The 16,206-nt window shown below is 43.1% G+C and overlaps 1 protein-coding gene across 1 annotated transcript in view; it reads left to right on the top strand.

Annotated features, from left to right (window-relative positions):
- Positions 1 to 16,206, top strand: part of stab2 (stabilin 2) — a 179,750-nt gene that overhangs the window by 96,614 nt on the left and 66,930 nt on the right. The window contains exons 34-39 of the mRNA XM_060839668.1: positions 1,774 to 1,905; positions 3,144 to 3,272; positions 5,297 to 5,353; positions 5,458 to 5,553; positions 7,727 to 7,922; positions 14,925 to 15,020. Of these exons, the coding sequence (XP_060695651.1) occupies positions 1,774 to 1,905; positions 3,144 to 3,272; positions 5,297 to 5,353; positions 5,458 to 5,553; positions 7,727 to 7,922; positions 14,925 to 15,020 (706 nt within the window). The remainder of the gene's footprint in view (positions 1 to 1,773; positions 1,906 to 3,143; positions 3,273 to 5,296; positions 5,354 to 5,457; positions 5,554 to 7,726; positions 7,923 to 14,924; positions 15,021 to 16,206) is intronic.

Below are 16,206 nucleotides of genomic sequence, written 5' to 3'. Positions count from 1 at the left end.
TTCACAACATTTAAAAGGCATCGGGATGGGTGTACGAATAGGAAAGCTTTAGAGAGATTTGGGCCAAATGCTGGCAAATGGAACGAGATTAATTTAGGATATCTGGTCAGCATGGACGAGTTGGAGAGAAGGGTCTGTTTCCATGCTGTACAGCTCTATGACTATGACTCTATAATAGTCACCATGTAACTACTGACAATTGTTGCAAAATCTCATCTAGTTCATTCATGTCCTTTAAGGAAGGAAATCTGCTAATCTGGCCTATATGTGACTCCAGATCTGCAGTAAGGTTGTTGATCTAAACTGCCTTCTGGGCAATTAGGGATGGGCAATAAAGCTGGCCAAACAAGTGACACCCCTGTGTCATGAATGATTAAATGGGACTGAGGTAATTAGTCTCCAGCATTTGCAAACATTTTCTTTTATGCTGAGTATGACACAATCTGGTGAAGAATTTTTGCCAGGGTGACGTTGACGCCACAGTCGGTCAAATGCTGCTATGTTATCAAGACAGTCATTCTCACTTCACCTCTTTGAGTTGAGGTCTTTCATTGTTTTTTGAACGAAGGCCGGACTGAGGTCAGGAGGTGAGTAGACCTAACAGAACCTAATATGAATAGGTTATAGTTTTGCAAGTGCTGCTTGATAGCACTGTGAACTCACCTCCCATCATTTACCTTATAACCAATTGATGCGCCACTAATTGACTGGACTGGATTTGTCCTGATTTTTGAGAATGAAATTATCGGGGCAATATTCCCTATTGGTGGATAGGTGCCAGTGTTGTAGTGTGCTGGAACAGGTCGTCTAAGGGCCCAGTTACAAATTTTCAGCACGATTGTAGGATATTGTCAAGGCCCATAGCCTTTGCAGTATCCAGTGCCTTCAGCCATTTCTTGATATCACATGGAGTCAAACAAATTGCCTGCAGCCTGGCATCTGTGGTGCTGGAGACCTCTGGAGAAGTCCCCAATGGATTATCCAGTTAACTCTTTTGATTGAAGATGTCTGCAAATGAGCTTTGGTGGGAATGGGAATATTCATGGTGCCTCTTTTCTTCAAATTAATTCTTAGGATGTGAGCGTCACTGGTAAGGCCACATCTATTGCCCATGCATAATCAAAATACTGCAGAGGTTGGAAATCTGAAACAGAAACAGAAAATGTTGGAGAAACTCAACAGCTCTGGCAGCATCTGTGGAGAGAGAGATACAATTAGCATTTCGAATCCAGTATGACTCTACTTCAGAACTGAAAGTGTTGGAAAATGGTGTTTTATACAAAGGCAAAGGATGAGTAAGATGGTGTGGAGGCCCAGTTCAAAAGATAAGGGAGTTACTAATTAGGTGAAAGAGTGATAGAGCTGTAAATGTAAACTAAGGTGCGGAAATGGTGAAAATGGATCCTTAATTGGCCTTGAAGATTGTGGTTAGCAAAATTCTTGAACAGCTGCAGTCCATGTGATATATCCACATTGCTGTTTGGGATGGAGTCAAAAGACTTTAACCCAGTGAAGGAACAGTGCTATAGTTCCACGTCGGAATGGTGTGTATGTGCGGGGCTTGGAGCGAACATTTCAACTGGTGGTGTTCCCATGTGACTGCTGTCCTCATTTTTCTAGGTAGTAGAGACTTCAGGGTTAGAAGATGTTATTGAAAGAACCCTGACAAGTTCATGATATTCTCCATGAGAACGTTAATAGGTTTTCATCTTAAGTTTGAACTAAGTCAATGGCTTATGATGTAACAAATGTGTGATCTTTCATTCCCTCCAGGATGAAGACCTAATCAGATACCACATCATTTTGGATCAAAAGCTAATGAAAAGTGATATGCATGATGGGATGCACCGGGAGACAATGCTCGGATTTTCCTTCCAAGTCGGCTTCTTTTGCCGAAATGGTGAAGTATGTGTGTGTTTCCTGGAGTTTCCTGGCATTTCCAGAAGGCTAGAGGGAAACAGGGAGCTTTTGATTGTAAGGTTGGGAGGATGTGATCAAGGATAGTTATAATAATGGGCAGGATTAACCCCCTCAGCCACCATCGATTTAAAAAATTGCAAATTACCTAGTCATTACCACATCAGTGGTTTTGTGAGTTTGCAGAGCACAAGTTGACTGCTGTATTCCCTACATTACAACAGTAACTGCACTTCAAAAGTAATTCATTGACTGTAAATTGCTTTGCGATAGCTGGTGATCATTAACAGTGCTAACTAAACGCCAATCTCTTTTCTACTGTTGACATTCTCTCTTTATTTCAGAGAATGGGACTGTTAAATTACTAAGACATCTACTATGTGTTTAAGTCTTGGCATATCCATTGGCAACTAATAAAGTTTGATTGAAGATTGAAGTCTCAACTCACTCAGGGTTTAAATGCAGTCAATGTTTCAGTTGAAATGCTACATCTTAATTATTTGTCATTAAAATCTAATACATTGGAATTGTAGTCCATAAAGGCATATAGTAGGAACAAAGGTTCAAATCTCCGGTCCAAAAGATCTGGGTTCAAGTCCAACCTGCCCTTGGTGATATGTCACAACACTTTCAAATCAGTTGGTTGAAAGTATATGTGTATGGTTTTAGAAGCCTTCACTTAGTCAGAGTTAAATCTTACTTGAAACTTCAGGTGGAATTGTAGAATGCCTACAGTGTGGAAAGAGACCATTCAGCTCACTGAGTCCACAGCATCTTTCTGAAGAGCATCCCACCTCACCTCACCCCACCCCTGTAACCCTCCATTTCCTAAGGCTAAATGACCCAGATTTCACATCCCTGGGCACTAAGGGGCAAGTTAGTATGGCCAATCCATCTAACCTGCACATCTTTGGGCTGTGGGAGGAAACTGATGCACTCAGAGGAAACCCAAGCAGACATGTGTAAACTCCACACAGATCGTCTCCTGAGGGTGGAATTGATTCTGGGCCCTGGCACTATGAGGCAGCAATGCTAACCACTGAGCCACCCCTGGTGTTGTAGAAGTAGCTGCATTCTCTGTTTAATGTGGAATGCGCCGCTTGGGTCCCTGTGATTGTTAACCATGGAAACAGTTCTCCCTTCTTTACTCCAACAAACCATGTCTTTGTGGTTTGAAACAACTCACTTCAGTCTCCCCTGTGATAACACACTGTCTCCCATTGCAGCTTTCTGTGAATGATGCACTAGTCAATTTCACTGATATGGAAACAGACAAAGGAGTAATCCATGGACTAACAAAAGTTCTGGAGATCCAGAAAAATCGTTGTGACTCTAATGAAACAACGGTATTACAGGTAAGTGAGTAAATGTTTGAGGCTGTTGGAGCTTGAACCCACAGCTGAAAATGTGTTGCTGGTTAAAGCACAGCAGGTTAGGCAGCATCCAAGGAATAGGAAATTCGACGTTTCGGGCATAAGCCCTTCATCAGGAATGAGACGGGCTTATGCCCGAAACGTCGAATTTCCTATTCCTTGGATGCTGCCTAACCTGCTGTGCTTTAACCAGCAACACATTTTCAGCTCTGATCTCCAGCATCTGCAGACCTCATTTTATACCTTGAACCCACAGCACCTGACTCCCAGGCAGGAAGTTTTCCCTTTGATGATAGGTGCACAATAGGCTATACGATAAAGTGCAAAACAAATGTATATTCAAAACACCAAGGTTACATCTAGAACATAGTAAAATAAGAGAGATATGACGTGATAACATGATCAGGATTACAAGTTTATCACTTACAAATGGCCTTGCAGTAATGTTTGAACATGCCAGTCTTGATCCAAGAACATTATCATTTCCATACATCAGTCTTATATTCTCTAAAGTACTTTTACTGTTAGGTTAGTGTCACAGAATGTTTAGAGCATGGAAAGAGACCTTTTGGCCCATTGGTCATCAAAATATCAGTCTATTCAAACTTTTAGTCAAATCCTGAAACGTCCTCCCGAATGACATTGTGGTCTACTTACACCACGTGAACCGCAGTGGTTTAAGAAGGCAGCTCACCACCACCTCCTCAAGGGCAGCTCGGGATGGACAATAAATTCTGAGCCAGTCCACAACGCCCACTTCCCATGAACAAATAAATAGTGTTTTGTACAAAAATAGTGTATATATATTTCATATTTGTACATCCAAACTTATTAAGGGACGGGCAATAAATATTGCAGACCACATACCACAGCTGAAAACAAAAGATGCTGGAAATCACAGTGGGTCAGGCAGCGTCCATGGAGAGAGAGAGCAAGCTAACATTTCGAGTCGAGATGACTCTTCATGAGTATTCACTCTCCACTTGGACCCCTTTCTCTCGCCTCTTACCTGCCCTCCATTTTTTCATTGAAAACTACTGGCGCAACATCGACCATCTCAATCCTCTCAACCTATCCCCTTCTGAAATTGCTGCACTTCGCTCTCTCAGGTCAGTAGCTCCGATGAAGGGTCATCTAGACTCGAAACGTTATCATGCTGTATCTCCACCGAAGCTGCCTGACCTGCTGTGATCTCCAGCATTTTGTATTCAATGTAGATTCCAGCAATAATTTGCTCCTATATTATGTCCACATCCCATGATAGAATCAATTAAAAAAATTACATGCAGTTCCCAGGAGGCCTCATAATTAGGCTTGATTAGTACAATTAGATTCCCTACAGTGTGGAAACAGGCTCTTCGGGCCAACCAGTCCACACTGACCCTCCGAAGAGTAACCCACCTAGACCCATTTCCCTCTGACTAATGCACCTAACACTATGGGCAATTTAGCATGGTCAATTCACCTGACCTGCGCATCTTTGGACTATGGGAGGAAACCAGAGCAACCAGAGAAACCCATGCAGACACGGGAAGAATGTGCAAACTCCACACCGACAGTCACCCAAGTCTGGAATCAAACCTGGATCCCTGGCACTGTGAGGCAGCAGTACTAACCACTGAGCCACTGTGCCACCCTGTAGTTGATCTTATTGCTATTATGCCACCTTGTTAGCTAAGAACAGCGCCTCCTCTGTTAAACTTTACACCAACATATCGCCCAAGATTGAACATCAGAGACACCATTGCCAAAGTGTGGACAAAGGATGATTGGTGGCAGCAAATACACCCTAAGCATCCCTTATTCAGTGCTGCATATTGGCCAAAGTGGCAGATGGCATTTGGTGCCATCATGGCAATATCACACCTCCCCAACAGAGTAAATTGTTTCTCTCCAACTCCCCTATCAATTATTTTCCCTTTGGATATTTTGATAAGGCATGCAAATTTTGGAATGTTTGACTTTACAGTGGCTGCATGAAGATGAATATTTGTTTGTTTTTGAAGGGGAAGTGTGTAAATTGTCAATATAAACCTGAATGCCCTCCTGGATCCAAGCCTTTGGTGAGTGTTGACCTCTTGAGTTCGAAACTCAAGAGAACTATTTTGCAATTATGGAGAGAATTTTATTTTGTTTCAATTCTAAAATTGTTATTTGCTTAACGCAGGTGGGAAAAAAGAAGAACTGTCTCTTTGTGCGATACCTGCTGGGAAAGAGGTTAATGTATCTCGGCTGCCAGACAACCTGTGTAAAAACTAATATTGTAAGTAAACTTCAGACCTGGTTTAAAGTGGGATATGATGGCAACATAGCCATCCTAACAACCAAAACGGCAGTTTAACAACGTTTCTTTTTGCAAAATTTCGGTCAAAGTCTGATGAATTGTCCTCAGTGTTATTTCATTCACTTTACAATTGGCATAGTCAACAGTTACATGAGAACAAAAGTCCATTCGGCCCCTCAAGTCTATACTATTGTTCAATTTGGGTTAGCCACCAGGGTTAAGCCAGAAAGCAGAAGTTCAAACCAGAATTAATTTCAGTGTCAATATTTTCCTTAAAGGACATGTTTAAAAATTAATTAATGGGATAAGGGCATCACTAGCGATGCCAGTAATTATTGCCCATCCCTAATTGCTCAGAGGCCAGTTAAGAGTTAACCACATTGCTGTTGGTATGGAGTTACATGTAAGTCAAACCAGATAAGAATAGCAGTTTCCCCTTCCTAACGGACATTTGTGAACCAGATTGGTTTTCTCCGAAATGGATTAACAGTCATCAGTAGATTCTTAATTCCAGATGTTTATTGAATTTACATTCCCCCATCTGCCATGGTGGGATTCAAACACAGGTCCCCAGAACATTATGTTGGTCTCCAGATTAATAATCCAGTGATAATACCACTAGCAGAAAGTGAGAACTGCAGATGCTGGATATCAGAGTCAAAGAGTGTAGTGCTCGAAAAGCACAGCCAGTCAGATAGCATCCAAGGAGCAGGAGAATCGATGTTTCAGGCATAATCCCTTCTTAATACCACTAGGCCATCACCTCCTTTCTCCCATGCTCCCCACTAAATAAAGATACATAGGTCTTTTGATCCAATTTTGTGTTCCCTTCCCTGTTTTAGGCCCTATTGAAGGCCTTACTGTCACTGATAAATTGGCTGTAGTTTTCAGTGCACATGAACATGACTTCTGGCTATGGCAATGTTCACAGTTCATCATCTCCAGGATAAGGATGCCACTAGGAGGTTTCTAATTGTTCATGAGACTGGGTCATGATCAACATAGGGGTAGGATAATGAAGCTCCCATTGTCCCTCCAGAAGCTGTGAATAGAACAGTCCAACCCTTGATGCCTGGTTGTTTGAAAGTATGTTTTGTTTTGACCAGATGTGGTGGTGGTGGGTTTCAACTCGCACAGTGTGTTTGAGTTTTTTTCCTATTTGCACATGTGCTGTGGGCATCACTGGCTCAACCAGCATTCATTGCCCGTCGCTAATTGTTCTGAGAAGGTGGTGATGAGCTGTCTTCTTCAACAGCAGCAGCCCATGTGCTGTGGATACACCCACAATGACCTCAGGGAGTGGATTTGAGGACTTTGAACCAGTCACACTGAAGGAAAAGGCAATATATTTCCAAGTCAGGATGGTGAGCTGCTTGGAGGGGATTCCCATGTATGCGCTGCCTGCATAATTCTAGATAGTAGTTATTGTGGGTTTGGAAGGTGCTGTCTCAGGAGCCTTGATGAATTGCTGCAGTGCATCTTGTAGATGACACACACACTGCTGCTAGTTAAAGGATGCCTATGGATACATCCATTGTTCTGGATGGTGCTGAGCTCCTTGAGTGTTGTTGGGCCTGCATCCATTCAGGGATGTGGGGAGTATTCTGTTACACTCCTGAGCTGTGCCTTGTAGCTGATTGACAGGCTTTAGGGAAATTGCTATGGCAACATGCACTTTTTCCCGAGTTTGTTGGGAGTGGGGGAGGGAGGGGTGGGGGTGGGGAGTGTAGTCTGATGGTGGTAAGAGGCTTCAATGTTCTCTCATTACATGTTTGACCAAGAAACTCTCCTGTTCTCACTGACCACCACTGCTTTGTGTTGGAAGCATTTGCAGATTTCCAATCAACCTGTTTGCCTTTTATTATGAATGCCTTGGCCAGTAAGTCCTGGGCTAGGTCTCAAACGCAGAGTTTCTGGCTCAGAGGCAGGGTCATCATCCATGCTGTGACAAGGTCCCCACTGTCCATCGTGCAGAATAATTACTCCTCCACTGCTACATCAGAAGGTTACAGTGTAACCTTTTCTTTCCAAGGTGTGTGCTGAGAGAAACCATCACCAGTGATGATCAGAACACAACACTTAAAATATCCCTCTGTTTATCAATTACACTGCCGCTCTGTTTTAGTGTTTTGCTTTGGTGGGTTTCTTCCAGACTCGAGAATGCTGTGCTGGCTACTTTGGGAAGCAATGCCAGGCATGCCCAGGAAAATCCACAAACTGGTGCTTTGGAAATGGTATTTGCCTGGATGGCATTAATGGCACAGGGACATGTGCCTGTGAAGAAGGATTTACTGGAACAGCATGTGAGACCTGTATTGATGGACAATATGGTATACATTGTGATCAAGGTGTGTTCTGCCATTGTCTTTCTTTACTATGCCTTTATCTTAGCTTGGTTATTGGATTCACATTGTCCGCGCTTAGCTCTCCATTAGAGAGGTGCCCCCATTATCTCAGACAACAGTATCATATTAATGTTCCAAGATCGTCTCTGACTCAGAGCTCATCTCCATTTGACATTGAATTTACAGCACAGAAAATGGTAATATCACTATTGTATAAAGAGGGGAATGAAAGGTTATCAGGGATAGGCAGGAATATGGATCAAACAGAAAAGCCAGTCATATTGAATGATGGGACAAGTATGAGGGGCCAAGTGGCCTATTACTGCTCTTAATTCATAAGTTTGCAAGGTCCCTGTTAATTATGCTTCTTACATGGTTCCACAAACCATTTTTCATCTCATCCTATCTGCACATCTTCTTAATTGTGTCTCCCTGTCTTAGAAAAATCTATAATACATTAATGTGCATTATTATCTTAGCAAGAGAATCTTCCATTTCCCATTTCTGAAGAAATTACAAAGGGGTTACAAAAGAGCTAGCAATCCATCACTGTGGTCCCATGGTGCTGACTTACAGTAGCTGCTGGTCAAACAGAGCCTCAATTTGAAAATTCTCTACCTCTCCTCAGTCTTAAACCCCTCCTACCTCGGCAATCTCTTACAGCCCTACAAGCCCCAATGACTGTAGCATTTCTCCAATTCCTGAGTCTTGCATATCTTCCTCAACTTTAATCATCATGCCTTGAACTACCAAAGACCTATTCACTGGAACTACCCCTTTACAGCTTTCATCCTTTCCCACTATCATTCCTCCTTCAAAATACACTTTTGACCAAGCTTTTGGAGATGTGCCTTGGAATGTTAGACCACATTAAAGGTACTAAGTAAATGCAGGTTGTTGTTTTAACACTGAACATCCTGAGGAAATTGCCCTCCTCACTATTTTGAATAGGGTAGAGGTATCCAGGAGGTAGAGTTGCATGAGCCTCAGCCCTTGTCCTTATCCAACAGATTCAAGAGATTTGCTCCCTATGTGGACAGGAATGGGGACTGCAAGAAGGATGAGCCGACTGACCGCAGCACTGTGGTGCAGGGAACCATTCAAGTGGTGGGGAGAGAAGACAAATGTTGTTGTAATTGGGGATAATATAGTTAGAGGCAGAGACACTGTTCTCTGTGACCAGGGTTGAGAGTCCTGAAGGTCGTGTTGCCTGCCTGGTTCTTGGTTTCGGGATATCTCATCTGGGCTGCACAGGAACTTGGAGTGGGAGGGAAAAGATCCAGTGGTTGTGGTTCACATAGTTACCAATGACATCGATAAAACTAGGGCGGATATTCTGCTAAGGAAGTATGAACAACTAGGAGCTAAATTAAAAAGCAGAACAGAAAAAGTAATAATCTCTAGATTACTATCTGATCCTTGAGCTAATTGGCGCAGGGTCAATAAGATTAAGCAGATAAATGCATGACTCAAAGATTGGTGTGAGAGAAATGGGTTCGAATTCATGGAGTAATTCAGGAGACACAGCAGAGATTCATCCTGAGGAAAAGAACCATGGTACAAGGAGGAGGAGGCAACCATTGACTGACTAGGGAAGTCAGGGACAGTATAAAAGCAAAAGAGAAAGCATATAATGTGGGGAAGGGCAGTGGGAGACCAGAGGATTGGGAAGCTTACAAACACCAACACAGGGCAACAAAAAAAAATAAGGAGGGAGGAGATTAAATATGAGGGAAAGCTAGCCAGTGATATAAAGGAAGACTGCAAGAGTTTCTTTAGATATATGAAAGGAAACAGAGAGGCAAAAGTGGACATTAGGCCACTGGAAAATGATGCTGGAGAGATAGTTGTGGGGGAAATGGCTGAGGAACTGAATAATTACATCACTTCAGTCTTCACAGTGGAAGACACAAGTGATATTGCAAAATTTCAAGATTGTGAGGGGGCAGAGCTGAGTCTGGTGGCCATCACCAAGGGCGAAGGTGCTAGAAAAACTGAATGGCCTGAAGGTGGATAAATCACCTGGACCAGATGGATTACACCCAGAGTTCTAAGGGAGATAGCTAAAGAGATAGTGAAGGTGTTAGTGGTGATATTTCAAGAATCACAAGAATCACTAATATAACACCCTGTTTAAAAAGGGAGTAAGGTAAAAGGTGGAAAATTACAGACTGATTAGCCTAACTTCAGACATGGGTAAGATCCTGGAATCCAATATGAAGGATGAGATTTCTAAATACTTGGAAGTGCATGGCAAAATAGGGCAAAGTCAGCATGGTTTCATCAAGGGGAGGTCATGCCTGGCAAATGTGCTCAAATTCTTTGAGGAGAATCTAATCTAATCTAAAAGTAATGAGCAGGTTAGACCAAGGAGAGCCAATGGATGTTATCTACATGGACTTCAAGAAGGCCTTTGATAAGGTGCCACACAGGATGCTGCTGAGTAAGATAAGGGCCCACAGTGTTAGAGGCAAGGTGCAAGCACGGTGGCACAGTGGTTAGCACTGCTGCCTCACAGCACCAGAGACCTGAGTTCAATTCCCGCCTCAGGCAACTGACTGTATGGAGTTTGCACATTCTCCCCGTGTCTGTGTGGGTTTCCTCTGGGTGCTCCAGTTTCCTCCCACAGTCCAAAAATGTGCAGGTTAGGTGAACTGGCCATGCTAAATTGCCCGTAGTGTTAGATTAGATTAGACTTACAATGTGAAAACAGGCCCTTCGGCCCAACAAGTCCACACCGACCCGCCGAAGCGCAACCCACCCATACCCCTACATTTACCCGGGGAGACACGGGGAGAACGTGCAAACTCCACACAGTCAGTCACCTGAGTCGGGAATTGAACCCAGGTCTACAGGCGCTGTGAGGCAGCAGTGCTAACCACTGTGCCACCGTGCCGCCCAGATGACGGGGTAAATGTAGGGGAATGGGTCTGGGTGGGTTGCTCTTTGGAGGGTCAGTGTGGACTTGTTGGGCTGAAGGGCCTGTTTCCACACTGTAAGTAATCTAAAAGTAAAAATCTTAGCTGTCTGGCAGAAAGCAGAGACTGGGGATAAAAAAGTCTTTCTCGGGATGATAGCAGTGACAACTGGTGTTCTGCAAAGGTCAGCGCTGGGACCATAACACTATACATTGATGATCTAGATGAAGGAACTGAGGGCATTCTGGTTAAGTTTGCAGATAATATAAAGATAGGTAGAGGGACAGGTAGCATTGAGGAGGTAGGGAGGCTGCGGAAGATTTGGACAGGGTTAGGAGCGTGGGCAAAGAAATGGCAGGTAGAGTACTATGTGGGAAAATGTGAGGTCATGCACTTTGCTAGGAAGAACAGAGACGTGGACTATTTTCTTAATTGGGAGAAAATTCAGGAGTCTGAAGTGCAAAGAGACTTGGGAATTCTAGTCCAGGATGGTCTCAAGGTGAACTTGCAGCTTGAGTCAGTAGTTAGGAAGGCAAATACAATGATGGCATTTATTTGAGAGAACTTGAATATAAAAGCAGGGATTTACTTCGGAAGCTCTATAAGGCTCTGGGAGAAATGCAAAACTTGCGCCCACACCTCCCCCCTACTTCCCTCCAAGGCCCCAAGGGATCTTTCCATATCCGCCACAAATTCACCTGCACCTCCACACACATTATTTACTGCATCCACTGCACCCGATGTGTCCTCCTCTATATTGGGAAGACAGTCCGCCTACTTGCAGAGAACACCTCTGGGACACCCGGACCAACCAACCCAACCACCCAGTGGCTCAACACTTCAACTCCCCCTCCCACTCAACCAGAGACATGCAGCTCCTTGGACTCCTCCATCGCCAGACCATAGCAACACGTCGGCTGGAGGAAGAGCGCCTCATCTTCCGCCTAGGAACCCTCCAACCACAAGGGATGAACTCAGATTTCTCCAGTTTCCTCATTTCCCCTCCCCCCCACCTTGTCTCAGACCCAACCCTCAAACTCAGCACCACCTTCCTAACCTGCAATCTTCTTCCTGACCTCTCCGCCCCCACCCCCACTCCGGCCTATCACCCTCACCTTAACCTCCTTCCACCTTTCACATTTCCAACGTCCCTCCCCCAAGTCCCTCCTCCCTACCTTTTATCTTAGCCTGCTTGGCACACTTTCCTCATTCCTGAAGAAGGGCTCATGCCCAAAACGTCGATTCTCCTGCTCCTTGGATGCTGCCTGACCTGCTGCGCTTTTCCAGCAACACATTTTCAGCTCTATAAGGCTCTGGTCAGATCACATTTGGATTATTTTTTGCCACTTTGGATCCCATTTCTCAGGAAGGATGTAGTGGCCTGGGGTGTATTCAGAGGAGGTTCACGAGAATGGTCCCAGGAATGAAAGGCTCAACAAATGAGGAACACTTGAGGACTCTGGGTTTATACTTGATGGAGTTTAGAAGGATGAGGGGTGATCTAATTGAAACATATAGAATACTGAATGGCCTGGACAGAGTAGATATTGGGAAGAGACTAGATGGGAGAGACTAGGACCTGAGGTCATAGCCTTAGAGTCAAGGGAAGACCTTTTAGAACAGAGATAAGGATAAACTTCTTCAGCCAGAGAGTGGTGAATCTGTGGAATTCATTGCTACAGAAGGCTGTGGAGGCCAGGTTGTTGTGTATATTTAAGACTGAGATAGATGGCTTCTTGAGTACCAAGGGTGTCAAGGGTTAGGAGAAGAAAGTAGAAGAACGTGGTTAAGAAACTTATCAGCCATGATTGAATGGTGGAGCAAACTCGATGGGCTGAATGGCTTAATTTCTGCTCCTATGTCTTATAGTCTTATGGTCTAATCTCTATGAATTGTGCATGATGTATTACGGAAAATTATTTATGTCCTTAATTTGCCATTAAGCACTGCAGAATTGATAAGCTAATATCATTATACAGACTAATGACTGTAGTCTTCAGTGTAACATCAGTTAGGGTTAAGTACATACAGAGGAAGGGCATTGATTTGATGGTTACTTCAGCTCACATAAAGAGACACTCACAGAAACAGGAGTAGAGTGGAGTCAGGAGATAGATATCTGTCTGTTTGGTTTGGTGAATAAATTCATTACAAGAAAAGACACACTCTGATTTATTCCTTCGGTCAAGAATACACCATTCTATGGGCAATAACAGTGGGTGGCATGGTGGCACAGTGATTAGCACTGCTGCCTATAGTGCCAGAGACCCGGGTTCAATTCCCACCTCAGGCAACTGCTTGGAGTTTGCACATTCTCCCCGTGTCTGCATGGGTTTCCTCCAGCTGCTCCGGTTTCCTCCCACAGTCTGAAACTGAGCAAACTGGTTAGGTGAATTGCCTGTAGTGTTAGGTGTAAGGCAATGGGTCTGGGTGGGTTGCTCGTAGGAGGGTTGGTGTGGACTTGTTGAGAGCCGAAGGGCCTGTTTCCACACTGTAAGTAATCTAATGCTGGTTACAATACTAAGGCTTGGATTTTAAATTCCCCTATAAAATCTGAGGATAGCAAACAAACTGAATGGGTTTGCACCATGTGTGGTGATCCACAAAGATCAGTGCTGGAGCTGCGACCTTTTACAACTTGCATGAATAATTTTAAGAAGAGACTGACAGTATTACTGCTAAATTTGCTGATGACTGAAGGATAAAAATAAAAAAAATCATGTGGATTATCTAAATGTCAAACGATTGCAGAAGTCCGAGATGTAGAAGGAATTGGTGTTCCCAATGTACCATTGCGACTACTACAAATAGTTCGGAAAACTAATGGAACATCATCACAGGTTGTGAGTGCAATTGAACATAAAAGTAGAGACATTATATTTCAGTTATATAGGACACTGGTGAGACTAGAACTGGAGTAGTGTGTCAATATTGGACTCCTTATTGAAGGAAGGATGTGAGTACATTGGAAGCAATTCAGCAATTACTAGATAAACACCAGGAAGAGGGTGTTGTCTTGTGAGGAAAGGATGGATAGGTTAGGTTTGGATATCCCTGGAGCTTAGAAGAGTGAGAGATGACTTGATTGAAAGATGTATGACCCTGATGGGCCTTGACAGGGTCAATGTCGAGAAGATGTTTCCTCTTAGGGAAAATCTAGAATTGGGGTCACTGATTAAAATAAAGGGTCACCCTTTCAAGGCAGAGATAAGGAGATTCTTTTTTTAACCTCATGGAGGGTCATTGAGTCTTTGGAGTCCTCTCAAAAGTCATTGAATCAGATTATTTTAATATTTGTAAGGCAGAGGAGATAGGTTTTTGATAAGCCTGGGGGTAGGCAGGAATGTAGCATTACCAGTTCAGCCATGATCTTATTGATTGAGAGAGCACGCTCAAGGTGCAGAGTGCCCCACTCTTGTTCTTATTTATTATGATCTTAGTTCTCATGAAATCAGCCTGGTATCGCTTATGTCCATTTTTCTACATTTTCAATATAACCCTTGATTCCCCCACTGATCAAGAATCTATCTATCTCAGGTGAAAGTGAGAACTGCATATGTTGGAGTTCAGAGTCGAAGAGTGTGGTGCTGGAAAAGCACGGCAGGTCAGGCAGCATCTGAGGAGCAGGAGAATGAACGTTTTCGACATAAGCTCTTTGGCAGAGTTGATCTAGGGTCACAGGATAGAGGGTAGGCCATTTTGGACTGAGCTAAGGAGACATTTTTCACTCAGGAAGCCTGTGAAAGCGGTTGGGGCTAACACATTGAATATTTTCAAGAAGATGTTAGTATTGTTGTGAGGGCTAAAGGGATCAAAGGGTATGGGGAGACAGTAGGAGCAAGCTACTGAGTTGGATGATTAGCCATGATCCTATTGAATGGAGGAGCAAGCTCAAGGGGCCGAATGCTCCTGTTTTCTGTGCTGTCTATGTTGCTATGCAGTATTTCAAAGAAAAAGATTCCCTTCATCTTCTAGAAGTAGCCTTGCCAGGAAAAGTCATTTTAAAAATGATGTTTGTTGCTATGCTACAGGGTGTTTCTTAACTTCTGTTGCAATTATCAACATGTTATTCTTAATCACTTTCTAGAATGTAGGTGTGTTAATGGTAAATGCAACGAAGGAATCGATGGGGATGGAACTTGTGAATGTGATCTGGGATGGAAAGGAATCAACTGTGATGTTCGTAAGTTGGAATTAATTCTGTTAAGCAACAGCGAGCTCATTTGTAACAGAGACAATAGCTATCCAGCACAATTAAGGAGTCAAATTTTCTCCTGAGAGCTAAAGGGAGAATGAAAATTATCATTATCCTAGAAAACCATAGATTGCTTTCTTATGAGTTAGAGAGAAAGAGGGAGAGAAAGAGAGAGAGAGAGAGAGAAAGAAAACAGCTGGTGATGAGTTTAACCTGATGGTCACCACACTTCAGGCGAGATGTGAAGTTGAGATGGTGGGACTTTCATTGTGACCTCAGCTGGCATAGGAACATTGCTGTTGGCATCACTGACAAACCACTTGTCCAGCCAACTGAGCACACTGACGCCCATTCCTTATAACTACTACCCTGTTAAAATGGTAAATAAACAGTTTCCTTCTGGTTGCTGAAGGTAACAAATAACACATCGCTTCTTATGTCTGTGCTGCCTCATTGAAAGAAATTATATAATTAATCCCACTCCTCTGCCTTTTACGTAAACCTTTGAAAATATTCCTCTTTCAAGTATTTTTCCCCATCAAGTGCTGAATGTTTATCACTTCATTGGTGTATCTGAAACCAGTGAATGGTTGTAAGTATGACATTTCGAAAGTGGGAGGAAAGTGATATTCTATTCTGGACCCTCTGTCTATAGATTACATATAAGTTTCGTCCTGGTTGTGCAGGGGTGAGGAAAGGATCAGGAAAATACATGGTAGCCAACTACAGGGTTCATTGCAATAGTCCAGGGTTTCATGATGCAGCCTCTTTGGTTACACCTCTACCAATCAGAGTCCACTTGCCAACTAATCAGTATCCTTTCATCATGCAGAATAAGTTGTTATTCCTATTGAGATATTGTATTCTTGCAATTCTGCCTTGATGAATATACAATGAAAATTTTCAACAGCACAAATCTTTGTCAGCCAAACCAAAAATAAATGAAGATTTAGAAAGTATCACCTTCAATTTGAAATTGGCAGCAAAATTATGTTGCCTAATTTTGGAATGTATTTAGCATGGCACCTTATCTCAAGACAGACCATGATGAACGATGTATTAATGATATAATTTTAAATTACGTAGCTTCCACAACTTGTGAAACCATCTGTCATTTCTTGATATCACGTCAAATGTAGAGCAATAGGATTGGGTCTGGGTGGGATACTCTTAG

This window comes from Hemiscyllium ocellatum, chromosome 19, assembly GCF_020745735.1.
Source record: "Hemiscyllium ocellatum isolate sHemOce1 chromosome 19, sHemOce1.pat.X.cur, whole genome shotgun sequence".
NCBI lineage: Eukaryota > Metazoa > Chordata > Chondrichthyes > Orectolobiformes > Hemiscylliidae > Hemiscyllium > Hemiscyllium ocellatum.
The sequence above is the reverse complement of the archived record's forward strand: the minus strand, read 5'-3'. Positions and strand labels throughout refer to the sequence as shown.